The 27,075-nt window shown below is 37.0% G+C and overlaps 1 protein-coding gene and 1 pseudogene across 5 annotated transcripts in view; one reads left to right on the top strand and one right to left on the bottom strand.

Annotated features, from left to right (window-relative positions):
* Positions 1 to 27,075, bottom strand: part of KTN1 (kinectin 1) — a 119,352-nt gene that overhangs the window by 78,326 nt on the left and 13,951 nt on the right. For 4 of the 5 annotated variants that reach the window (XM_024734783.1, XM_024734785.1, XM_024734786.1 and 1 more), the window contains exon 2: positions 484 to 1,036. In XM_024734783.1, coding sequence (XP_024590551.1) covers positions 484 to 1,006 — 523 coding nt within the window. In that variant the 5' untranslated portion in view covers positions 1,007 to 1,036. Of the gene's footprint in view, positions 1 to 483; positions 1,037 to 4,649; positions 4,688 to 27,075 lie in introns of all 5 variants that reach the window. The other variant, XM_024734784.1, reaches the window with a different exon arrangement.
* Positions 11,081 to 12,152, top strand: LOC112392894 (actin-related protein 2/3 complex subunit 1A pseudogene; annotated as a pseudogene).

Genomic DNA, 27,075 nt, shown 5'->3' with positions numbered 1-27,075 from the left:
CCTAGCACAAAACACATGTATGATAAATGTTTGCAAAATTAATCAAAGGTGAAAATGGTATCTGATTTTTCTTTTCATCTTTAATTCCTATCACACTGATTAGAAAGTACTGGTTGAAATAAATGTAAACATTTCTAACTACTGATATTTACAGGTCCTCAGTGGTTTTATATATTTCTATAATATATTTTATATTTTATATATTTATATTTTATATATATAAACAGATTTTATATATTTCCACTAAAGGCCTTTTCCACATTTGTAATGTGAAATTTAGTTTTGAACACTGTTTTATGCTCAGTACTAATTCTTTCCATCAGCAATTAATGAAAGCAAACACACAGTGAAAAGGATAATGTTCTGGATTTCAGATTCAGTATTTAACATTTGTGTGCACACTTAACAAAGTACCTGAACTTCAAACTCTAAAGTTATTAAAACAAATATAACCACGCAATAAAGTTGAATAGAATACAATACCGCTTCCATTTTTAGACTTCTTCTGCCCTGGTTTCTTCTTTGAGGCAGCTGCTTCCAAGGGGGGGGTGGGCTGTTTAGTAACTGGGACAGGTTCCACTTTTTTGCATGGAATCTTTGATACATCACTTTCTTTGGTGACCTGTTCTTCTAGTACAGGCTTGTGTTTCTTTTCCTTCTTCTTTCTTTCTCTAACACTACTTGAAGTTTCAACCACATTCAGTGGAACAGGTACAACTTGCTCATCTTCCACAGCCAAGGCATCAGATAATTTAAAGTCCCGGGGTACACTCTCAGAATCAGATTCATGGAGGTTCCCATTTTGGAGTTCTTTCTTTTTATTCTTTTTCTTTTCTGCCTTCTTTTTATCTGTTTTGGTAGGAATAAGCTTTTGTTCTCTTTTCTGTTTTGCAAGAACTTCATCATATAATGTTTCTTTCATGAAAAGCCAGAAGAAGAGGAAAATTACTGTAATAACTACTGAAGGAATAAGAACAATAAAATATGTTGACTCATAAAACTCCATGGTGCTTTTGTTAATGTGATCCTATAAAACCTAAATGTGAAAGAAGGAAAAAACAAAAACCTGAGTCAGTCTTATTAAACACAAAAAAACCTCTGTTCTTTCAAGTGGTATTTCGTATTTAACCTGATCTACAAATCTGAACAGGTTAGTTTTTTAAATCACATACTGGATTACTTTGCCAAATACAATTTGAATATACTTTTAAAAAAATTTTGTGGTAACTAGGAGTGTAACACTCCGTGGCATGTGGGATCTTCCCAGACCGGGGCACGAACCCATGTCCCCTGCATCGGCAGGCGGGACGCTCAACCACGGCGCCACCAGGGAAGCCCCCAGCCTTCCATTTTTAAATCATGTGAAAAGGTTCTAATGGAAGGAAAAAAAAAACTTAGCCATTCATTACTTTTTCCCCAAAAATACCCACTTTTGACACTATTAGTATTTAGTTTTCCTCTTACTGTACAATGTTCATGAATACTACTATACATGGAAATAAAGAGGCATTAACTATTACCAACACACTAGATATCCATTAAAAGTACCACAATCTTAACTGCAAAGAAGACAAAGGTGGTTCATTCCTCCACTTAAAGATTTAAGTCCATTCACAAACTGTGAGCACCTTTATTCCAGTTAACTAACCGCCTCATGACATGGTGGGCTACAACAAAGATATGGAAATATAATACAGTAAAAAATCAAAATGTTAGGATATGTCATTTGGCACTAAAATAAATTACAAATAAGACGCTTTTCTCAATTTGTTTCAAGGTACCTCTTACTGTAAAAAAAGTTATACTGCAAAAACAAGGGCAATCACCATCCTCTCTTAATAATGTTTAATTAAGAAGCAACATTTTTAATGGTATTAACACAACCCTGGACTTACTAAGAGAAGGTTTTAACAAGATGAAGGGGAAAAGGAATCATGTGCTAACAAAATACTAAAAGGAATTTTATACAGAATTGTTCTTCCCTGATAATTCATGAACTATCCAAGATTTTTAATTTATTAAACATATTTTACTGTGCCTGTTAGTGGTCAACCAGAAATGCTTTTTAGAAGTTTGTTTGTTTGTTTTGTGGTACGCGGGCCTCTCACTGTTGCGGCCTCTCCCATTGCGGAGCACAGGCTCCGGACGCGCAGGCTCAGCGGCCATGGCTCACAGGCCCAGCTGCTCCGCGGCATGTGGGATCCTCCCGGACCGGGGCACAAACCCGTGTCCCCTGCATCGGCAGGCGGACTCTCAACCACTGCGCCACCAGGAAAGCCCTAAAAGATGTTTTATTTTTGATTTTTGTTTGTTTTAACATGACCACCTACAGGCCACAAAGCCTGTTCAACTTGGCTGGGGAACTGGGGGAGAAAAAGGACAAAACAATGACTTAGAACTCTATGGATTTTTGCTTTGAGGAAAGAAAAGAGGCTAAGGCACTTAGCAGCAACCACAGATGCTGAAAAAAGGTCAAGTCAAAGTCAGAAGGGCTTTGATGAACAGCAAACTGCAGCCACATGCAACTTAAGTCTTAGGGAGAGCAAAATCTATGATGAAGCAGAGCAAGAAGCAAACGTTCAGGGAGAAAAGAGGCCATGAGACCACAAGAACTCTGAAACACATATTCCTCAAATGTTCTGATGATTTTTCTAGGTCCCTTTTCCAGGTCCCACATGAGCCTGGAAGAATCATGATTTCCATTTCTGGATTTTTCAGCAGATTCCCTTCACACAATTCAATTCCCAGTCATGTGAGCTCTCTTTCTGCAACTAGGAGGAGCCCAACCAAAACACCAAGGCAAATTTAAAGTCAAGAAAGTGTTTGCATTGCTTTAATCCAATATTCCTGATTCTTTATCCCAGGAAATTTACAAAGAAAAGCATATATAAAGATGTTCACAGCAATATAATACAAAAAACGGAGATAGAATATACAACATCAGAATGGGTTAAATTAGCAAATATCAACTCAATAAAACACTGCTGTTGAAACTGTAAATACTGAGACTTTCTTAAATTCAATTAAATACTGAATAGTCAAAATCACAGTTTTACTTGTATGATCAAAACATCTCATGTATAACAGGTTATTAAGATGAATATGTAAATTAAAGAGTTGTGCAATAATCATGGGTGCAGTCTCGCTTGCCTTAATATTTTAAATTTTGTTAGTTTAAGAGAAACTCATAAAAGTTTTAATTCCTTGTTTTTTTTTTTGCTGTACACGGGCCTCTCACTGTTGTGGCCTCTCCCGTTGCGGAGCACAGGCTCCGGACAGGTAGGCTCAGCAGCCATGGCTCACGGGCCCAGCCGCTCCGCAGCATGTGGGATCTTCCCAGACCGGGGCACGAACCTGTGTCCCCTGCATCGGCAGGAGGGCTCTCTACTACTGCGCCATCAGGGAAGCCCCAAATATTTTTAACATACAGTTCATTGTTCAACTTTTTAAATTTCTTCTACATTAAAACAGAAATTTAAGTAACCATGCTGAATGCACAATATTATACTTTTAAAAGTTTAAATAAACACAAATTTTAAAAGAACCGTTACTTACATATTACAAGGAAAAATGCAAGCAGTTTGATAGGTATACTATTGAATTTCAAGTAAATGTAAGAATTTTGAAATCTCTTTCCTTACTACCACAGTATTTTAGTTACTCTTGCCTCTGACATCATTTTCTTTAAACTAAAAGAACATTTAAAACAAATGACACCAAAAAACTAATTTTTTAAATTATCTGTGCTTCAATTGATAAAAGTATGTCAACTGGAATGACTCGAAAGAACCAGTAAGAAAAATACAACAAAAATTCAAGACTGAAGTCTGAACAAACCGAAAGTCAATTTTTTTCCACTGATGTATACCGAACAACATACAAGCAAGCATATTTGTAAAGAGCAAGCAAAGATTTGAGAGAAAGGTAGTTTTCAACCCAGAACACTTAATTTCTTAAAAGTTCCTGTATAAATCTGTAATGTCTGAACAACTAAATGAATACACCTTTAAAAGATATACAGGCACCAAGAGTAGCCTACAAGAGCTTTATCCAATGTACAACATAGTTATAATATTACTAGAAGTAGCTGGAAACCTAAGCTGAAAGCTCGTATCACAGGTTCTTTGTAAAAACAGAGTTCATGGGCTTCCCTGGTGGCGCAGTGGTTGAGAGTCCGCCTGCCGATGCAGGGGACACGGGCTCGTGCCCGGGTCCGGGAAGATCCCACATGCCACGGAGCGGCGGGGCCCATGAGCCATGGCCGCTGAGCCTGCGCGTCCGGAGCCTGTGCTCCGCAACGGGAGAGGCCGCAACAGTGAGAGGTCCGTGTACCGCAAAAAAAAAACAGAGTTCGTAAGTTAAAAAATCTATCTGTAACCTGATCATGCTGAATCTAAGTAGTCTGTATTCTAAACATGCCATGTTTCTCTTCCTTTAAATCCATAATAACATCTTAAGTTGTCTTTTTAATGTTCAAGTTAATCTTTTTGAGGAAAACTTTATTTATGGAAGTACCATACACTGATAAAAAGTATATTCATGGACAAGTATCACTTACTCAGATTTCCATTACACAACAGAAGTTAACTACAGTATTTTCTGAACCCTTCTTGGTAAAATGTAAGATTAAACATTATGGTGTCACTAACCTTCAAATAAAGTATGCATGTCATATTCCAGATATATCCTGAAAAAAATAAATTCTAAAATTGATAAACGGCAATATAATAAAGCACTAAAATAAAGTCAAGCGTCTTGACTTTTGGTCCCAATTCTGCCTTGGCTCCAGGGGTCTCTTCTTACATAGGTCTAAAGTCCAAACTACTTAACACAATCTTGGAAATGCCAAGACAAAAAATTTAAGTGGTTCCAAGTTGGTGGTGCCCATAGTGCATGCGGCAGAAGTGAATGCACATCTTCTTTGGTATATTGCTCCCTCAAGCCAGGAACCTCAAGATTTCCAAAGAAGACTGTCATCCACATAAGGGCCCACAACACAAAATGACAGAAGCCACCATGAGCAAGAAGCAACAAAAATAAACTAAGGAATCACATCCCTAAAAATTCAAGATACTGGAATTAATAGATATAGATTATAACCTACACACATAAAGAAGAGGTAACAGGAAAAATGAGCAAAGAACAGAAACTATCAAAAGTAACTGGGTTGGGCTTCCCTGGTGGCACAGTGGTTGAGAGTCCGCCTGCCGATGCAGGGGACACGGGTTCGTGCCCTGGTCCGGGAAGATCCTACATGCCGTGGAGCGGCTGGGCCCGTGAGCCATGGCCGCTGAGCCTGCGCGTCCGGAGCCTGTGCTCCGCAACGGAAGAGGCCACAACAGTGAGAGGCCCGCGTACCACAAAAAAAAAAAAAAAAAAAAAAAGTAACTGGGTAGATACGAATCAATTAGGACTTCTACAAATAAAAATTAGCATCAAAATTTAAAATCCAATGGATAGGTTAACACAGGTGCAAGGACACCAATTAAAATAACTATTTCAATAGGCTAAAGTGAGAGTGAATTAAGTCAATGCAGATAGAGGGCAAGGCAACTATTAGAGCATGGTGAAGGACTTCCCTAACAGTCCAGTGGTTAAGACTCTGTGCTTCCAATGCAGGGGGCGCAGGTTCAACCCCTGGTCAGGGAACCAAGATGATGCCACTTGGCATGACCCAAGAAAAAAAAAAAAAAAGAGCATGGTGAAAGTGAGGAAGGAGTCTAAGACAACTAACTCCTATGTTTCTAGCTTGGCCGAAATCTGTAGATTATGAAATCACATGTCAAGTTCAAGAATACAGGAGTAGGTTTTTGTCTGGGAGTTTTAGATATGATTTTGAGGAATATAAACTACAACCAGCTACAGAATATCAGCAGTCAATTCAGTAGACAAAAACAGCACTAAAAAGGCACTACAGGTTCTAAATTGGGGAACGAAAAGGAACAACTCTCTAAAAAGTCCAATTTCCCCTCCTCCCTAGTATCAAATCTAGAAACCTTTGCCTTGTCCTTTGTATCAAATCTTCACTTATCCTTCAAAACACAGCCCAAATCACACCTATGAAAATATCTTTTCAACTACCATCTTCCACAACAGTCTATTAATTCACTTTGTATAGTTATTTAGCACCAATTAGTATACGTCAACCTTGTTTTCCAAGGCATTCTGAATAAACAACAGTACAAAAGGCCACAATGCCTGCCCTTATAGGGCTAACATTCTACTAAAAGGAAGACAGTCCAGCAGTTAATATACAGTATATGAGACAGAACACAACCTGACACATTTGACCAAGAACAATAAAGACAATGTGTTTCAAGTATAATGAACAAGAGGAAAAGTAGTAGAAGATGAGGTTAAAGAGACCATTTGAAGGGGGCAGGGGGCAGTGAACAAATCATGTAGTTTTTTACAGGCAAATGGAAGGGCTGTGGCTTGTACTCTGAGTAATATGGGAAACCAACAGAGGGTTCTGAGTAGAAAAAGGGTATAGGGAGAAGGTGACAGCAGGGGAAACTTAAGAGACAACTGAAGTAATCTAGGCAACAGATGATCAGAGCAAGCAGGTAGCAAGAGGGGTAGTAAAAAGTAGTCAAATTCTGAGTACGCTCTGAGGGTAGTGAAAAGATGATTTGCTGAGGACTGGAAAATGGGGTGTGAGAGAACAAGCAAAGACAAAGACAACTCCAAAGCTTTCAGACTAAGCCAAAAATAAGAGTTGCCCTTTACTGAGATGGGGGAAGTGTGGAAAGGATATGGTTGGGGTTAAAGACCAGGAGTTAGGTTTTAGACAGGTGGAGATATCCAGCAGACAGCTAAACAAAGAGTGCTTAGGCAAGTGAGGAATACATGCTAAAAATATCAACTTAGTCATACTCAGCATATAAATTATATTTAAAGCCATAAGCTTGGATAAAATCACCAAGGGAATGGGTATAAACAGAGCCCAGATCTCAAGACAGAGCCCCTGGACAATTCAACAACAGGAAGATGAAGAGGAACTTCCAAAGGAAACAGTGAAGGAGAAGTAGAAAGAAAATTAGGAGAAATATCACCCTGGTTGCTAAATGAATAAAGTATATTAAGAAAGAGAGATTAATCAACTTTGTCAAATGGTGTTAGTAAATAAAGTACAGTAAAAACTATTGATAGAAATTGACTATTGGATTTTAGCAACGGAGACATTAGTGGTGACTGACCAAAGCAGTAGAGTGGTGGTGATCAAAACCTGACTGAAATGAAGTCAAAAGTGAGAACTCCAGCAGGTGTGAACAAGTCTTTGGAGAAGATTTCCTGTGAAGTAATAAAAGAAATGCAATGGAAGCTGGAGGGGAATATGAGGTTGGGGCTTTGGTTTTTAAAGTTTTTAAAGACAGGAGAAATAACAGCATGTTAATATGCTGATAAAGATGATCTGGCAGAAGCAGAAAGACTGATGATGCAAGAGAGTGAGGGGTGAGGGACAATGTTCTCAAATGGCAAGAGGAAAAGAATTTGGTGTACAAATTCTGAAGAGACTAGCCTTAGACGGAAACATAGGCAAGGAGGTAGATACAGTGTAGAAGTCTGTAAAAATTATCCTCCTAATGCTACTATTTTCTTAATGAAATGGGAAACAAAGTTTAGTTCTGAGTAAGGGTGGAAAGGGTGGCGCTGGTGGTCCTATAAAACACATTGTAATTATTACACTGTTATTTTTTACTTATAAATTTTGTTTATTTTGATTCGCCACTTAAATTTAAAACTTTGTAGAGAATAGGGTGCTTAGCAGTGTTGCACAAATAGATTCACTGACTTTAAATGAATTTATGACCCACCTGAGGAAGTACATAGTATCAATAAAACAGAACATAAAAACCAAACCTGAGCCTCAATGAGGTCTACTCTTCCAGCTCAAGTACCTTGCCTACAGATATTTCTCTTCCTCCTAAAATCCTAGAGCATTTATTCTCTATGTACACATTCATAGCATTCTATGAGATAGGAGATAATTGTGTAACAATTATAGGAAAGTAGCAATATACTGCAGTGTGATAAAAGATAAAAGAACAGAAAATAATGGAACTCAAAACCTAAAATAGATTCAAATTGATTTTTAAAAATTTAAAAATCAATTTATCTGATCGTTCAGATCAAATAGATATCCAGACAGATTAAAATTTTAAACTTAAGAAAATGTATAAAGTACTTGGAAGAACACACAGAAAAAGTAGATTCACCTTATATTGTACAGCTAGATATGTTTAAAAGTTTACATGTGTATTAAGTCTACAATAAGTTTTTAAATACTTGATTCTACAAATAAATAAGAAAAAGACACCAATGAGAAAAACAAATTAATCATTTACTGAAATGGCCATCAAAATATAAAAATTTACCTAAATTTCCATTCTCTACACCAAAAGTATAATGTCCCCAGAGCCCACAATACAATTATAAAATTATCTTTTAAGATAAGAAGAAAAACATTCAAAGCAACGAAAAGATAAGATAATCTAGCAAATCAAACACTGAGTTGCCTGACATGGGAAGTCCATTTACAACAGCTTTTCTAAAATTAACTTTACAGATTACACTGAAACCTTAAAGCTGAGGTGCAATTTCTCCTTGTAAACTGCAACACGTACTTGTTTCTATGACTCACACCTTATTAACATACCATTTAAGTTATTTCAGCAATACCCATTCTAGAGAACTGCTACCCCAGTCTGAAACAAATCCAACTAATACCAGAGATGAATAATAAAATTTCACTTCTCCATTAGTTATCATGTCACAACATGAGAAGCTTCTATTTCGTTTTTTTTTAACCAAACTTACTTTTTTTCCTTTAATATAAGACTAGATAAATCAGTTTGAACAGCTTCTCCAAGAAAATGAAAAGTATCTGTGTAGCTGGTAGCTGCTGAGAGTTATACCAATATCTTTCAGACTTTTGCTTACCCATCAAGCCCCAACTAGTCCATTTTCCCAGGAAAAGACACTGCTCATTTAAAAACATATCCACAGGACTTCCCTGGTGGAGCAGTGTTAAGAATCCGCCTGCCAGGGGCTTCCCTGGTGGCGCAGTGGTTGGGAGTCCGCCTGCCGATGCAGGGGACACGGGTTCAGACCTTGGTCCGGGAGGATCCCGCATGCCGCGGAGCAGCTGGGCCCGTGAGCCATGGCCGCTGAGCCTGTGCGTCCGGAGCCTGTGCTCCACAACGGGAGAGGCCACAAACAGTGAGAGGCCCATGTACGCAAAAAAAAAAAAAAAAGAATCCGCCTGCCAATGCAGGGGACACGGGCTCGAGCCCTGGTCCGGGAAGATTCCACATGTCATGGAGCAACTAAACCCGTGCGCCACAATTACTGAGCCTGCACTCTAGAGCCCGTGAGCCACAACTACTGAAGCCCACACACCTAGAGCCCGTGCTCCGCAACAAGAAGCCACTGCAATGAGAAGCCCACGCACCACAACGAAGAGTAGCCCCCACTCGCCACAACTAGAGAAAAGCCTGCAGGCAGCAATAAAGACCCAATGCAGCCAAAAATAAATCAATAAGTAAATTTTTAAAAAATTAAATTAAATGAATAAATAAATTTAAAAAAACATACCCACAGGAGATAACCTGGTTAAGTTTATTCTGTAAAGAAAGCTAATTTATAATAACTTAATTAGACAAATTAAAAGCTTTAATACCAAAAATTTAATAATACATTTAAATCATCAGTATTTCAAATCAATATGTAAAAGTTTCCAAAGGTGAAGATAAATCGTCAAAATTGTTCAAAAATTAACATCATTCAAAAATTAACATTAAAACATGAAGTTCACACCAATGATGTAATTGTAAAACAGCTATACCATATATACAAGACTGCCTTCCCCTAAAATCTAGTCTTGACCTACCTTTACTTTTTCACAAGGCCTCTGAGTTGGAAAGGGCCATCTAATTAAAAGACTGGACCCAGCTGAATGGTCAGTGAGCCTATGCTTATGAGGAATCAGCACCTCCCATAAGCTCCTTTTACAAAAACATTAGAATATTCTTCATAGTTGTGATCCAAAATCTTTTCCTCCTGTAACTTCTCCTTGCGGCCCTCTAAGTGCCCTAGCCTCCTCATCTATGTCCAATCCCACTACAACAAGGCAGTCCTAGTAATGTATGGTACCAGTTAAATTTATCAACAAACAGAAAACCTACTTCAAACCCTATCATCCTTTAGGAAAGTTCTGCTAGGGTGTTAAAAGTTGAACATAATAGACTGATGAAATAACTCATAAGTACATCACCGTAGGTCACTCAACAATGAAAGTATTAAAATAATAAAATGTTATATTTATTCTTGCCTATTCCTAAAAAACACATAATACTTAAGATCATTTCACAAACTAAACAGGAAATGTAAATGACAAGCCAAAATTGTCAAATACTACCCAAAAAAACTCTAAGGGAGTTATTGGAAAAGCTTCACTATAAAACAAGAATCTTTACATCTTGCCCAAGAACTGTCAAATAAATGCAACATAAAAAGCCCCAAATACATGTGAAAAATTTAGTATATAATCAGAGAGCTATTTCAAATCAGTAAGTAAATCTATGGATTATTTAATAAATAGTATCAGCACAAATGACAGCCACTTCAGGGGGAAATTCAGCCCCTACCTCAATTATATATGGATCAAAGTTTTAAAGGTTAAAAAGTTAAACCATGAAAAAACTAGAAAACAAATGTATTTCTTTCAATCTAAAATAATTTTGTTTTGTAAAAGGCTTTTTCTATGTCTCATGTAAAACCCAGAGCCATAAAGGAAAAAACTGGAAAATCTGACTAGAAAACATTGTAAAGACTTTATGGGAAAAAATAAGTGACTAACTCAAAAAAGACAAAGGTCTGGTAGGCTTAACTTACAAACATCACCTGAAATGTGAGAAAAAGATGAACCTGGACGGAGCCTGTTCGCATTGACTGACCAGAGTCCACGAATCCCATGCTCCGAGCCCGTCCGGATGGCCCCAACCCCCAGCTTTCTGTCCTTTGAAAACACTAAGAATAATATCCCTGCATCAATTTTTACTAGAGCCAATTACCTGTCATGCCTGGAACTGGTATCATACCCAGATTGCCCTTAGCCCCAATAACCATGAAGTCCACATCTATAAGAAGTTGGGAGCCAGTGGGTAAAAATTCATGAACTCAAGGAGCACAATGGACACATCACGGGTATCGACTGCGCTCCCAAGAGTGACCTCATGGTCACTTGAGGGGCTGACCGCAACACCTACGTCTGGAGTCAGAAAGATGGTATCTGGAAGCCGACCCTGGTGATCCTGAGAATTAACAAGGCAGCCACTTCTGTCAAGTGGTCCCCACTACAGAACAAATTTGCTGTGGGCAGTGGAGCATGACTCATTTCTGTTTGTTACTTCGAGTCCAAAAATGACTGGTGAATAAGCAAGCACGTTAAAAAACCCATTCGCTCCACAGTTCTCAGCTTGGACTGGCATCCCAACAATGTCTTGCTGGCAGGAGGATCCTGTGATTTCAAAGGCAGAGTGTTTTCTGCCTACATTAAAGAAGTGGATGAGAAGCCAGCCAGTACACCCTGGGGCAGCAAGATGCCTTTTGGTCAGCTGATGTCAGCGTTTGGTGGCAGTGGCACTGGCAGCTGGGTGCATGGGGTCAACTTCTCCGCCAGCAGGAGCCACCTGGCCTGGGTCAGCCACAACAGCACAGTGTCCGTTGCCGATGCCTCAAAAAGTGTGCAGGTCTCAACTCTGAAGACAGAGTTCCTGCCCCTCCTGAGTGTGTCCTTCACCTCGGAGAACAGCATCATGGCTGCTGGCCATGACTGCTGCCCCATGCTCTTTAGATGCAACGACTGCGGCTGCTTGACCTTCGTCTCCAAGCTAGACATCCCAAAACAGAGCATCCAGCACAACATGTCGGCCATGGAGAACTTCCACAACATGGACAAGCGGGCCACAACTGAGAACCACAACAAGGCCCTGGGGGTGCTGCACCAGAGCAGCATCACTCAAGTGTCTATTTATGAAGTGGACAAGTAAGACTGTCGCAAATTTTGCACTACTGGCACCGACAGAGCCATGACCATTTGGCATTTCAAGACCTTAGAGTCTTCTATCCAGGGCCTTCAGATAATGTGAAGCTGAGCGAGCCTCCCAAATCCAGCACAAGGACGGACAGGCTGCACTGGGCAGCTCCGCCATTCGCATGATGGGGAGAAGAGCCAGCCGCCAGGAAACACTGAAGACACATATGGCGCAAACCTTGTTGTGTGTTTTGTTTGAGGATAATTGGTGAAAGTGTTGGTTTTTTAAAAGCAGCAGTGATTTGGGTTTTCTTTTTTGTTTTGCTCTTTCATTCTATTCTTGACCAAAGCTTCTCTTTAAGCAGATTATGGAAAACTGTCACACTAATTTAAAGGAAGGGGTGGGGGTGGTATGTAAATTGTCTGCTAAAAAATTAAATAAAAATACTGAACGTGGAAAAAAAAAAAGATGAACCTGAGAGAGAAAGGTTAAAGGACACGTTTAGAAGATTCCTAGGGGGGAAAAAGATATCCAATAAATACACATACAGTACAGTATTAACCCAAAGAGGAACACACCAAGGCAGACTGTAATCAAAATGACAAAGATCAAAGATAAACAGAGAACACTAAAGCTATACGGGAAAAGCAACAAATAACATACAAGGGAACTCCCATAAGGCTATCAGCTGATTTTTCAGTAGAAGTTCTGCAGTCCAGAAAAGAGTGGCATGATATACTTAAAGTGACAAAAGGGAAAAACCTACAACAAAGAATAGTCTGCCCAGCAGGGCTCTCGTTCAGATTTGACGGAGAAATCAAAAGCTTTCCAGACAAGCAAAAGCTAAAAAAAGTCAGCACCACCAAACCCACTTTCCAAAAAATGTTAAAGGAACTTCTCTGGGCAAAAAAGAAAAGGCCACAACAAGAAACAAGAAAATTATAGAATGAAAAGGCTCACCGCTAAAGGCAAACATAAAGGTAGGAAATCATCCATACACAATGCCAGTAAGGAGGTTTAATTAAAAGACTGAAGTAGTAAAATCATCTATATCCACATAAGCAGTTAATGGATACACAAAACAATTAGATGTAAACTATGTTATCAAAAACAGTAATCACTGGAGGGAGAGAGTACAAATGCAGGGTATTTTAAATGCATTTAAAATTAAGAGATCAGCAACATAAAACAGTCACATATATATACATATATATATACACATACACATACACTGCTATACAAAAACCTCATGGTTAGCTACAAACCAAAAATCTACAATAGATATACACACAAAAAAGGAAAAGGAATCCAAACATAACATGAAAGATAGTTATCAAATCACAACACAAGAGAACAAAAGAGGAGGGGAAAAAAGACCTACAAAAACATAATCCAAAACAATTAACAAATCAGCAATAAGAACATACATGTCAATAACTACCTTAAATATAAACAGACTAAATGCTCCAACCAAAGGACACAAACTGGCTGCATGGATACAAAATCAAGACCTATATATATCTGCTGCCTACAAGAGACTCACTTCAGATCCAGAGACACAATCAGACTAAAACTGAGGGGATGGAAAAAGATATTACACACAAATGGAAATCAAAAGAAAGCCAGAGTACCAATACTTACACTAGACAAAACAGACTTTAAAATAAAAACTATTGCAAGAGACAGAGAAGAACACTACATAATGATCAAGGAATCAATCTAAGAAGAAATAACATTTGTAAATATATATGCACCCAACACAGGAGCACCTCAATATATAAGGCAAATATTAACAGACATAAAAGGAGAAATAAACAGTAACACAGCAAGAGTAGGGGACTTTTAACACCCCACTCATATCAATGGACAGATCATCCAGACAGAAAATCAATAAGGAAACACAGGCCTTAAATAACACATTAGATCAAATGGACTTAGTTGATATTTATAGAGCATTCCACCCAAAAGCAGCAGAATACATATCCTTTTCAAGCACACATGGAACATTCTCCAGGACAAACCACGTGGTAGCCCACAAAACAAGCCTTGGTAAATTTAAGAAAACTGAAGCCATATCAAGCATCTTTTCTGACCACAATGCTATGAGACTAGAAATCAAGTACAAGAAAAACACTGCAAAAAACACAAACACGCAGAGGCTCAACAATATGCTACTAAACAACCAATGGATCACTGAAGAAATCAAGGAGGAAATTAAAAAAATACCTGGAGACAAATGAAAATGAAAACACAACAGTCCAAAACCTATGAGATGTAGCAAAGGCAGTTCTAAGCAGGAAGTATGTAGCAACAAAGCTTACCTCAGGAAAGAAGAAAATTCTCAAATAAACAACCTAACATTAAGCCTAAACCAACTAGAGAAAGAGGAACAAACAAAGCTAAAGTTAGTAGAAGGAAAGAAACTGAAGATCAGAACAGAAATAAATGAAATAGACTTAAAAAAATAGAAAAGATCAATGAAAGTAAAAGCTGGTTCTTTGAAAAGATAAACAAAATTATTAAACTTTTAACCAGACTCATCAAGAAAAAAAGGGAGAGGGCCCAAATCAATAAAATCAGAAATGAAAAACTAAAAATAAGAGTTGCCACATGAGCCTGCAGTCCCACTCTTGGGCATATATTCAGAGAAAACTATAATTCAAAAAGATACATGAACCCCAACGTTAATAGCACTATTTACAATAGCCAAAACATGGGAACAACCTAACTGTCCATCAACAGATGAACGGATAAAGAAGATGTGGTATATATATATATATATATATATACAATGGAATACTACTCGGCCATAAAAAACAATGAAATAATGTCATTTGCAGCAACATGGATGGGCCCAGAGATTCTCATACTAAGTGAATTAAGTCAGACAGAGAAAGACAAATACCATATGATATCATTTATATGTGGAATCTAAAATATGACACAAAGCAACTTATCTATGAAACAGAAAAAGAATCGTGGACACAGAGAACAGACTTGTGGTTACCAAGGGAGAGGAGGGTACAGGGGAGGGATGGACTGGGAGATTGAGATTAGCAGATGCAAACTATTATATATAGAATGGATAAACAACACAGTGCTACTGTATAGCATAGGAAACTATATTTGATATTTTGTAATAAAGTAAAACTGAAAAGAATATGAAAAATTATGTGTGTATATATATGCATAACTGGATCACTTTGCTGTATACCTGAATCACTGTAAATCAACTATACTTCAATTTTTTAAAATCAAATTTAAAAATAAACAGATAAAGTAAAATACAACCAGAAAATTTTTAAAAAAGAGATCGATGTAAAACAGTTTGCAAGTGACATCTCCAAATAAATACTGATTGTTGACCCTTAAAAAAAAAATTTATAACCATAGATTCTTAAATTCACATCTACAGTCTCTGCCAGTCCAGAACACCCCCAATGTTTCTACCGAAAATATGAACACAAAAATGGCTCCAAGGCCATGAAAGGCTCTGGAAAAAAAATCCTTCTACAAAAATGGTTCCAAGGCCATGAAAGGCTCTGGAAAAAAAATCCTTCTACCCAGTCTGGCCTCAACAGTACAGTATTTTCAGATACCCTCCTGTTGAAGGTGAACTTACAATAAAAAGAGAAGAAAATCAAAGATACAAACAGGGATTATATCCCCAAGAATTCCAAATAGAATAATGTGGAGGACTGTAAAAAATTATTTTTTCAGCTATTAGAAGCATAAATTAAATCACACATATGGAAAAAAAAATAAAGCACTCATATAAAAGACCAGAAGGTAAAAATTAAAGAAACTGTAAATTGTGTATAAGCATCCACAAACATATGTGCATACACAGACATGCAGACATTAAAAACTAAATGAACTGATAATTATACACAGCTGAAGAATTATCAAACAGAAAGAGCTTATAAAAACTGGCAATGCAGCACAAAGGAATACATTAGGGAAAACATGAAAGAAAAACTAATAGACATGAAGGAAAGAATGAGAAGGTCCAATAAGTCAAATGGGAATTCAAGGAGAGAAAAGAATCAAGAAAGGTAATATCTGATGACAAAATGGCGAAGAATTTTCAAAAACTGCTGAAAAGATATAAATCAATTCCAGAAGGGCAACAAAATCTGGACAGCATAAATAAAAAGAAACAAACCTAAATATATGTGTAGTAAAATTATATAACTCAAAAGATGCAAAGTAGGTCTTAAAAGCAACATAGAAAAATTACCTATAAGAGAATAAAATTAGACATATATTACTCAGCAATAGAAGCTAAAGGATAATGGAATAAAATCTCCATAAAAACAATGACCACTAACACAGAATTCCAGATCCAGCAAAACACTGGAATATTCACTTTTCAGAAGCAATAAAGTCTATCAGCTATGTGTAACAAATTTAATTTAGCAAACAATTATAAATACTTAATCTAAAATTTAATAATCTAGCATGTAGTTTCTGTAAATGAGCAATACTTCTTCCTACCAGAATACAATTGAGAATATTACCAAATTCTTTCATTAGGGATCACATCTAACCTTTTTCTTAATAAGCTTTTTAGGAAGCCAAGGGAAAAAGTGCTAGTAAAAAATTTTCTGGGCGTCCCTGGTGGCGCAGTGGTTGAGAGTCCGCCTGCCGATGCAGGGGACACGGGTTCATGCCCTGGTCTGGGAAGATCCCACGTGCCGCGGAGCGGCTGGGCCTGTGAGCCACGGCCACGGTGTCCGGAGCCTGTGCTCTGCGATGGGAGAGGCCACAACAGTGAGAGGTCCGCGTACAGCCATAAATAAATAAATAAATAAATAAAAACAACGAGACAAGAAATAGTGCTCTCCTACAAAGTCAGGTGTTTTCATTAAAAAGAAAAGTTAAAAAAAAATTTTTTCTCTCTGGTCCCTCAATTACAGTGTTCAGAGCTTCCAAGTATAAAATCATATAAAATTAGGACAAAACTCCACAGCATTTTACAATCAAGTACACTAATTAAATAACAGTAAAATCCTGATTATCTTTTCTAAGACTATACAACCTATTCTGAAGTTTACATTTAAAGTTCTATACTTCTACAGTCTAAATTTCAATTTTTACTTTAACAGTATTCCACAAACTCCTACCTGTTATTTAAAAGAAAGCAAAGAGACACAAAGTCTACACAAAGAACAAAATTGTGAATAAACAGCAAAATCTTATACATATTCAAAATGAAAGCATATACAAATAAGGATAGTAAAATAAGGTAGGAAACTACTTATATATTTTCATTTTCCTATTTTTTTCTGAAACATTACCTCTGTTAATAAATTATTAACCCATGGTGAAGTTAAAGAATCTTAAAATAGTAAGAAATTTTCCCATCCCCATTCACTGAAATCAAGCAGCACTTGCTTTTATACTCACAATCTTATGTAGACAACTTCTAGTGAAATTGTACCTTGAAAATTATGGTTTAAAAAAAATTCACTAAAGATTTTTACTTACTTGTTATACAAGGTTTGCTTTATACTACTGAAATTTAACATGCCAAATCAATGACTCGCCTACTGATCTGTATGTTCTCTCCCAAATACCTGCAAGCCCAACACAGTCAGTGCTCAACACATAGCACTGTCAGATTTTAACTGGCTAAAACACAACCAGCATGAATCTGGGAAGAAAAAAAAGTTTACTTCATTAACATAAATAGCTTTATACAGGTAGCCCTTATGATTATGGATTTTCTTTCAAAATAACCTTCATAAATATAGTTTACATCAATCCCATTTGTGTCCACCAGTACTGTGAAACATAAAATCAGGGACTTTTTATCATAATATGGACTTCATTATAATATTCCTGAAGCTGCAAAAGTACATAACAGAAAAATAAAAATCAAAAACTCCTGATAAAATTACCATTAATTGGAAATAAGTACATACTTTGTATTTTAACATTTAAACCTACAACAGCAGCCCCAACCAAAAGAAAAAAAAATTTTTTTTTGGTTGTTGGTTCCATTCTTGATATTGTTCCCAATAAGCAACCAAAGCAAAAAACAGTGAGAGAAGTTAATCTAAGAATGATACCCAAGAAAAACTCTCATCTCTAGAATTTCACCAAATGAATTCCCACATTCTTAAAGTTGGTTTATAAATTACCAGTTACAAAATTGAAATACAGTAAGCCTTCAAAATTTGTGACTGCCAAGACTCCCTTTCAAACAACAGAAATATAACTGAAGAGGTTCAAAGGTGATCAGTTATTAGAAACCTAAAATATAGCACCAAAAACAATACTTAGGAATAAATGCAACCAAGGAGGTGAAAACTCTGCACACTGAAAACTGTAAGACAATAACGAAAGAAACTGAAAATGATACAAATAAATGGAAAGATACTGTGTCAAAATATAGTGTGTTCATGTACCAAAAGAATTTTAATACTGTTACATGTCCATACTACCCAAAGTCATACAGCTACAGATTCAGTGCAATCCCTATCACAATTCCAACAGCATTTTTTACAGAAAAAGAAAAACAATCCTAAAATTCATATGGAACCACAAAAGACTCCAAACGGCCAAAGCAAACTGGAGAAAGAAAAAAGCTGAAATAAATCACACTTTATTTCAAACTATACTACAAAGATATAGTAATCAAAACAGTATGGTAGTGGCATAGAAACAGACAAACCAATGGAACAGAATCAAGAACCCAGAAATAAATCCGCACATATACAGTGAACCAATATTTCACATGGGAGCCAAGAATACACAATGGGGAAAAGATTGTCTCTTTAATAAATGGTGCTGGGAAAACTGAATATTCACACACAGAAGAATGAAACTGGACCCCTATCTTACAACACTCAAAAATTAACTCACAATGGATTAAAGACATAAATGTTAAGGCCTGAAACCATAAACCTCCTAGAAGAAAACACTGGGGAAAAGCTCCTTGACATTGGTCTTAGCAGTGATTTTTCGGTGTATGACACCAAAAGCATATGCAACAAAAACAAAAATAGACGAGTGGGACTACATCAAACTAAAAAGCTTCTACACAGCAAAGAAATGATCAACAAAATGAAAACGCAATCTACAGAATGGAAGAAAATATTTGCAAACCATATGCCAGATAAAGGATTAATATCTAAAATATATAAGAAATTCATACAACTCAAAAGACAAAAAATATATTTTTTTAAATGGGCAAAGGACCCGAATAGACATTTTTCCAAAGGTATACAAATGGCCAACAAGTATATGAAAAGGTGCTCAATATCACTGATCATGGGGAAAATGCGAAGGTCAAAACTACAGTAAGATATCGCCTTACACCTGTTAGAATGGCTATCATCAAAAAGGCAAGAGATAACAAGTGCTGGCAAGGATATGGAGAAAAGAAAACCTCTGTGTACCACTGGTGGGAATGTAAATTGGTGCAGTCACTGTGGAAAACAGTATGGAGGTTCCTCAAAAAATTAAAAATAGAACTACCATATAATCCAGCAAACTCAATTCCACTGGGTAAATATGCAGTGGAAATGAAATCAGTATCTCAAAGAGATATCTCCAACATGATATCCATGTTCACTGCAGCATTATTTACAACAGCCAAGACATGGAAACAACCTAAGAGTTCACTGACAGATAAACAGATTTTAAAAGTGTGATACATATATACGATGGAATATTATTTGGCCATGAGAAAGAAGAAAATCCTGCCATTTGCAATATCATGGACAGACTTTGAGAGCATTATGCTAAATAAGACAAAGAAAGACAAATACTGTATGATATCACATGTGGAATCTTGAATTCATAGTAACAGAGAAGAGTGGTGGTTACCTGGGGCGTTGGGGAGTTTTTTTTTGAGGGTACAAACTTGCAACTAGTACATTAAAAAGTCCTGGAGATCTAATGCACAGCAGTGATTACAGTCAACAATAATGTATTATAAACTTCAAAGCTAATAAACTTACACAATGTTATGTCAATTATACCTCAATAAAGCTAGAAAAAAATGAAATACAGTCACAAGTAGAGGTCCTTATCCTACAGCCATCTTGCTCTGAACACTGTGCTTAGAAACCAAATTTATACAACCTCAAGAGCCATGCATAGATAGATACAGTACTGCCTTCAACAGACAGTACACAGCTGCCAGGATCCTACATTTCAAGATCCCTGAAAGACTTCTGCTTTCCCCACTATTAGAAGTTGCCTGAAAAGGTTAAGGAAAAAAAAAAGTAAAAGTAAAAGCTATCATATACTAAAAATAGCAGAAAGCAATCGAATTAAAATAGGTGAACTCACTGTGTGTAAATCCAGACAATGTCACTAACTAAAAAATTTAGGAGCATCGAAAGTCATTCACTATAAACAAGTCATTTCAATGTCTTTTTTTAAATAAAAGGTTTACTAAATTAGGAAAAATTAGAATGTCTGATTTTGACAAAACACTTGATAATGTATACAAGCTATCCTTGGAAACAAGATCGGTAAGTACTAAAACATGGCCAAAGAGTAGCAGAAATTAGAGAATATTTAATAGGTTAAATAATCATATCCCAAAGTTGCCAATTAATAGTTTAGAAAGAGTATTATTATGTATCAGACTCTGTTCTTTGCCTGACCTTAGTCACATTTTAATCCATCCATTACCCTGATAATATGACAAGCTTGCCAGTTTACAAAGATGTGCTGAACTCAGAACAGGAGAACAAAGGACAAACCAACTAAAAATGTTTCATAAAATAAGATTTTTATTTATCCTTTGCTACCAAACTCTTTCAGTTCCCTAGCTGGAACAGCAGGAATTCCAATAGCTATCTCAGATAAGGAGGGATACCATGTTATTACAATCTACAGACCTACCTCATATAATCGTTCAGTTAACTGGTTTTCATCAAATGACTCTTGAAAAGTACTACTTTTCAAACTACTACTATAAACATTAGTTATTATTCGCCTAAAATACACATAAAATAAATATTCTATGAAGAGTAAAAATTTCAACATTATAATTTCAGCTACAGGTACACTCAACAATTTAATCAATACAATGGTATCCAGTTGGAACACATCATATGTATTGATGTACTGCACACATTTGGATGAACTGAGAACATGTGCTTTGTGCACATACTGCCAAGCAAGAGGGATGCAAAGCTATCATCTCCTACAACTCTTCAGTATTTTCTGCCTGTATTCTATTTCCACATTGCTTAAAGGACTTGTGTTTGGCCTTTATTCCACTAAAAGTGCTTATCTGTACCACAATTTGACTTTTAAGTGCAGACTGAATGTAAGATAACCCTGAGCTCCAGAAAGGTTGAAATTGGTGAAAAAAATGGTATAATAAGAATAGACTTTCCAAAGAATTACACCTCATCAACCACCACCACAACCAAGTTTTCTCTTCCTCCTTTGGCAAGTATAATATAATACACCTTCATTTTATCACATTACATTTTTTTAAAAACAAATTTATTTATTTTTGGCTGCATTGGGTCTTCACTGCTACACGCGAGCTTTCTCTAGTTGCAGCGAGCGGGGTCTACTCTTCATTGCGGTGCACAGGCTTCTCATTGCGGTGGCTTCTCTTATTGTGGAGCACAGGCTCTAGGCATGCAGGCTTCAGTAGCTGCAGCACACGGGCTCAGTAGTTGTGGCTCATGGGCTCTAGAGCACAGTCTCAGTAGTTGTGGCACATGGGCTTAGTCGCTCCGTGGCATGTGGGATCTTCCTGGACCAGGGCTCAAACCCGTGTCTCCTGAATTGGCAGGCAGATTCTTAACAACTGAGCCACCAGGGAAGTCCCTATCACATTACATTTTAAGATCAAGTATATTTATTTACTTTCAAAGTGTTGCTTACGCTTGTATAAACTCATCTTCATTTCTAGATTAATATTTTCCTATGTGTAAAAATTGGTTGAGATACAACACAGCATAATTTCCCATTAAAAATGAATGAAAATATGCTTTGACAGATACACACTACTAATAAAAACAGATAACAAAGACCTACTGTATAACACAGAGAACTACATTCAATATCTTGTAATAACCTATAATGGAAAAGAATCTTAAAATTTATATATACAAAAATATATAATACATATATATATAACTGAATCACTTTGCTATATACCTGAAACATTGTAAATCAGCTATACTTCAATTAAAAAAATAAAGTTTATATGTAGGAAAAAATTAAAGGAAATATGTTTTCATGTAATGGCTTTTCATTTAGCAGAATTTTCAAGAATGAATTCAAGTCATTAAACAAAGGATACATATATTTGATTCCCAAGTTTGGAACAATAAGCAACAAGAGTTCAGACAGCAAGGGATACCAGTGCTACCTCAAAAAAGAAAAAAATTACCCAGCCTGAGTTGGACTAGCAAGGGATACCTGTACTCCAAAACAAACTAAAGAAACACAGGATGACTGAGATGAACTAGCAGCAACAAGAATCATACTTCAAGGCTTTAGGATTTTAATTGACTGTAGTCACAACAAATTAGTGTGATACTAAAATCAAACTTGTTCTATAAAGTTGAAAAACACCCAACAAGATTAAAAGAGGGCAGGGAGTTCCCTGGTGGTCTAGTGGTTAGGATTCAGCACTTCCACTACAATGGCACGGGTTCAATCCCTGGTGGGGGAACTGAGATCCCACAAGGCACACAGCATAACCAAAATAAAAAAAAATAGAAATAAAAAATAATTTTTAAAAAAAGGTTAAAAGAGAGCAGATTTGAGCAAAGGAACAGATCGCTAAACAAGAGCACTCAGGATACACTAAGTTGCGCTTCAAAAACAAGATTATAATAGGTAGAAATGAAAAGATGAAGACTTCCAATAAGGATGCTTCTATTCCAAACACATAAAATCATGGATGACCGTCGACAGAGGAATGAAAAGAAATTGTGGTACACATATACAATGGACTATTACTCAGCCATTAAAAAGATTAAAATAATGCCATTTGCAGCAACATGGATGGACCTAGAGATTGTCATATTGAGTGAAGTAAGTCATACAGAGAAAGAGAAATCATATGATATCACTTATATGTGGAATCTAAAAAGAATGATACGAATGAACTTATTTACGAAACAGAAACAGATTCACAGACTCAGAGAACAAACTTATGGTTACCGGGGGGAAGGGTGTCAGGGAGGAATAGTTAGGGAGTTAGGGATTGAGAGAAAAACAACAACAACTGTATATCAGTATATTATATACCTGTAAATTATATCTTATTGTACATCAACTACACATCAATAAAAAAGAAAAAAAAACAAGGTTCTACTGTATAGCACAGGGAACTATATTCAATATCCTGTGATAAACCACAATGAAAAATATAAAAAAGTATATAACTGAATCATTTTGCTGTACACCAGAAACTAACACATTATAAATCAACTATACTTCAATTTAAAAAAAACAATGGATGAAAAATAAGATTATCAAAAAGATATGGCTGAACCCAGAACGAAAATAAATATATCCCTGAGCTAGAAACAATAAAAATTCAAAAGAATAAACCATACAGTACCTAAAATGGAGCACAGGGAATAAAGAATGGGAAAGATGGCTGGACACTGACTATAGCAGGCAAATGGTCAGAGAAGTTCAGCTCCCACAGGTAACAGCAACAGAACAGAACCAGGTTTGCTGCTTGACACCAAGAGGTGGGTATGGGAATAGAATCTGCACAGCTTGGGTCGGGGGGTGGGGGGAGAAAGAAGATGTATGAAAAAAAATCAGGCTGGGTACTTCCCTGGTGGCACAGTGGTTAAGAATATGTCTGCGAACGCGAGGGACACGGGTTCAATCCCTGGTCTGGGAAGATCCCACGTGCCACAGCAGAGCAACTGAGCGCGTGCACCACAGCTACTGAGCCTGCGCTCTAGAGCCCGCGAGCCACAACTACGGAAGCCCAAGCACCCCAGAGCCCATTTTCCACAACAAGAGAAGCCATTGCAATGAGAAGCCCACGCACTGCAATGAAGAGAAGCCTCTGCTCACTACAACTAGAGAAAGCCTGCATGCAGCAACGAAGACCCAAGGCAGCCAAAAATAAATATTTTTTTTAAAGTTTAAAAAAAAAAAGAATCAGGCTGAAAACCTATTACCTATAGCTATATAGCTTTATAGGAGCTCTGAGCCTGGAAAGGAAAGAGGACAAAATTCCAGGCTCACAGCACATTTAAAATTAGCAATAATCCCTTAATATCAAATATCAAGCCAGTATTCCCATTTCCCCAACTGCTGTGTAAATATTTTTTGAGTTATTCTGTATTGATTGATGTACAGTAAGTCCCCTACATACGAAACTCAAGAGTTGCGAGCTTTCAAAGATGCAAACGTGCGTTCCATCAACATCAGGCGTGAGTGAAACTGCAGCTTGCCCTCCATCTCCTATTGCTGACAATCCTTCAGCTCTACCATCTCCCACCTCCTCTCCCTCCTCCAGTCAGTAACTCTTCTTGCCTGTTCACTCGATGCCAGCCCCTTTATGCTGTTGTACTGTACCGCTGTACTTTTCAATGTACTGTACCGCAAGATTAAAAATGTTTTATTTTTTGTGTGAAAAGTATTATAAACCTATTAGAGTACAGTATTATATAGCTGATTGTGTTAATTGGGTACCTAGGCTAACTTGGACTTATGAACAAATTAGACTTGTGAACACACTCTCAGAATGGAACTCGTTCGTATGTAGAGGACATACTGTATTTATCTCTTGTCTCCTTCCATTCATCATCCCTGTATCTTTTATTATTCACTTTCTTGCAATTCTTAGAATTTGGGGTTGGAAAAACCAGGCAGTTGTCCTGTAAAGATTCTCAGTAGGAATTTTGTTGATGGCATCCCCACAGTATTAACAAGTTTTTTTGGTGTTTTGTTTTTGTTTTGTCTTCTATTTCCTATAAATTGGTAGTTAAATTTAAAGGCTAGATCAGATTCAGGATTATAACCTGAGGGCAAGACTAAGGCACAGACACCATGGCATACTTCCAAAACGATGTATCTAGTATCTGGATATCTTTTTGTGATATTACCAACTATTGGTGATCTTCGCCTAGACATTATTCATTAGGAGATGCAAAATGGTGACATTCTAAGCCTATCACTGAGACTTCCCTGGTGGCGCAGTGGTTAAGAATCCACCTATCAATTCAAGGGACACAGGTTTGAGCCCTAGTCCAGGAAAATCCTACATGCCGCGGAGCAACTAAGCCCATGCGCCACAACTACTGAGCCTGCATTCTAGAGCCCATGAACCACAACTACTGAGCCCACGTGCCACAACTACTGAAGCCTGCACGCCTAGAGCCTGTGCTCCACAACAAGAGAAGCCACCGCAATGAGAAGCCCGCGCACAATGAAGAGTAGCTACTAGAGAAAGCCCGCGCGCAGCAACGAAGACCCAACACAGCCAAAACATATATAATAAATAAAGTCTATCAATTTTTATTAGAATACATCTATAGAAAGAAACTTCTCTTATTTGGTCACCCTGAGATCCAATTCATATAAGAAAAGTAGGATAAATGCTTATTTTTCTTTACTTATCAAAACTGTCAAAATAATGAGTTAGCCCAAGAGCAACTAAAGTATTTAAGTTTTAGCATCATTACAAACTCAAGGATTAAACATACTTGACTTGTTTCAATTCATTAGTTATTTTCTTTACTGATGTCCAAATTGTCCCTTTTTTTAATTTATTTTTTATTGAAGCACAGCTGAATTACAATGTTGTGTTTATTACTGTTGTACAGCAAAGTGACTCAGTTACACACATATATACATTCTTTTTCATATTCTTTTCCATTATGGTTTACCACAGGATATTGAATATAGCTCCCTGTGCTATAAGGACCTTGTTGTTTATCCATTCTATATATACCAGTTTGCATCTGCTAATCCCAAACTCCCAATCAAACCCTTTCCGACCCCCTCCCACTTGGCAACCACCAGTCTATTCTCCATGCCCGATTGTTTCTGTTCCCAAGATAGGTTGATTTGTGTCATATTTTAGATTCCACATATAAGTGATATCATATGGTATTTGTCTTTCTCTTTGACTTACTTCACTTAGTATGATAATCTCTAATTGCATCCATGTCGCTGCAAATGGCATCATTTACTTCTTTTTATGGCTGAGTAGTATTCCATTGTATGTATGTACCACTTATTCTTTATCCATTCATCTGTCAAGACATTCACGTTGTTTCCACGTCTTGGCTACTGTGAATAGTGCTGCTATGAACATAGGGGCACGTGTATCTTGTATCTTTTTGAATTACAGTTTTGTGTGAATATCTGCCCAGGAGTGGGACTGCTGGATCATATGGAAATTCTTTTTTTAGTTTTCTGCAGAACTTCCATTCTGTTTTCCATAGTTGCTGCACCAACTTACATTCCCACCAACAATGCAGGAAGCTTCCCTTTTCTCCCTACCCTCTCCAGCATTTGCTATTTGTAGGTTTTGTAATGATGGCCATTCTGACCGGCATGAGGTGGTACCTCATTGTAGTTTTGATTTGCATTTCTCTAATAACTAGCAATGCTGAGCATCTTTTCACGTGCCTATGGGTCATCTGTATTTCTTCTTTGGAGAAATGTTATTAAGGTCTTCTGCCCACTTTTCTATTGGGTTGTTTGTTCTTTTGTTGTCAAGCTGTATGAGCTGTTTGTATACTTTGGAAATTAATCCCTTGTCAGTAGCATCATTTGCAAACATTTTCTCCCATTCTGTAGGTTGTCTTTTTGTTTTGTTTATGGTTTCCTTTGCTGTGCAAAAGCTTGTAAGTTTGATTAGGTCCCATTTGTTTATTTTGGCTTTTATTTCTATTGCCTTGGGAGACTGACCTAAGAAAACATTGGTACAATTTATGTCGAAGAATGTTTTGTCTATGTTCTCTTCTAGGAGTTTTATGGTATCATGTCTTATGTTTAAGTCTTTAAGCCATTTTGGGTTTATTTTTGTGTATGGTGAGAGGGCACATTATAACTTCTTTGATCT

Source organism: Neophocaena asiaeorientalis, unplaced genomic scaffold (assembly GCF_003031525.2).
Source record: "Neophocaena asiaeorientalis asiaeorientalis breed wild unplaced genomic scaffold, Neophocaena_asiaeorientalis_V1.1 scaffold547, whole genome shotgun sequence".
Classification (NCBI taxonomy): Eukaryota; Metazoa; Chordata; class Mammalia; order Artiodactyla; family Phocoenidae; genus Neophocaena; species Neophocaena asiaeorientalis.
This window is presented reverse-complemented; position numbering and strand designations above follow the sequence as displayed.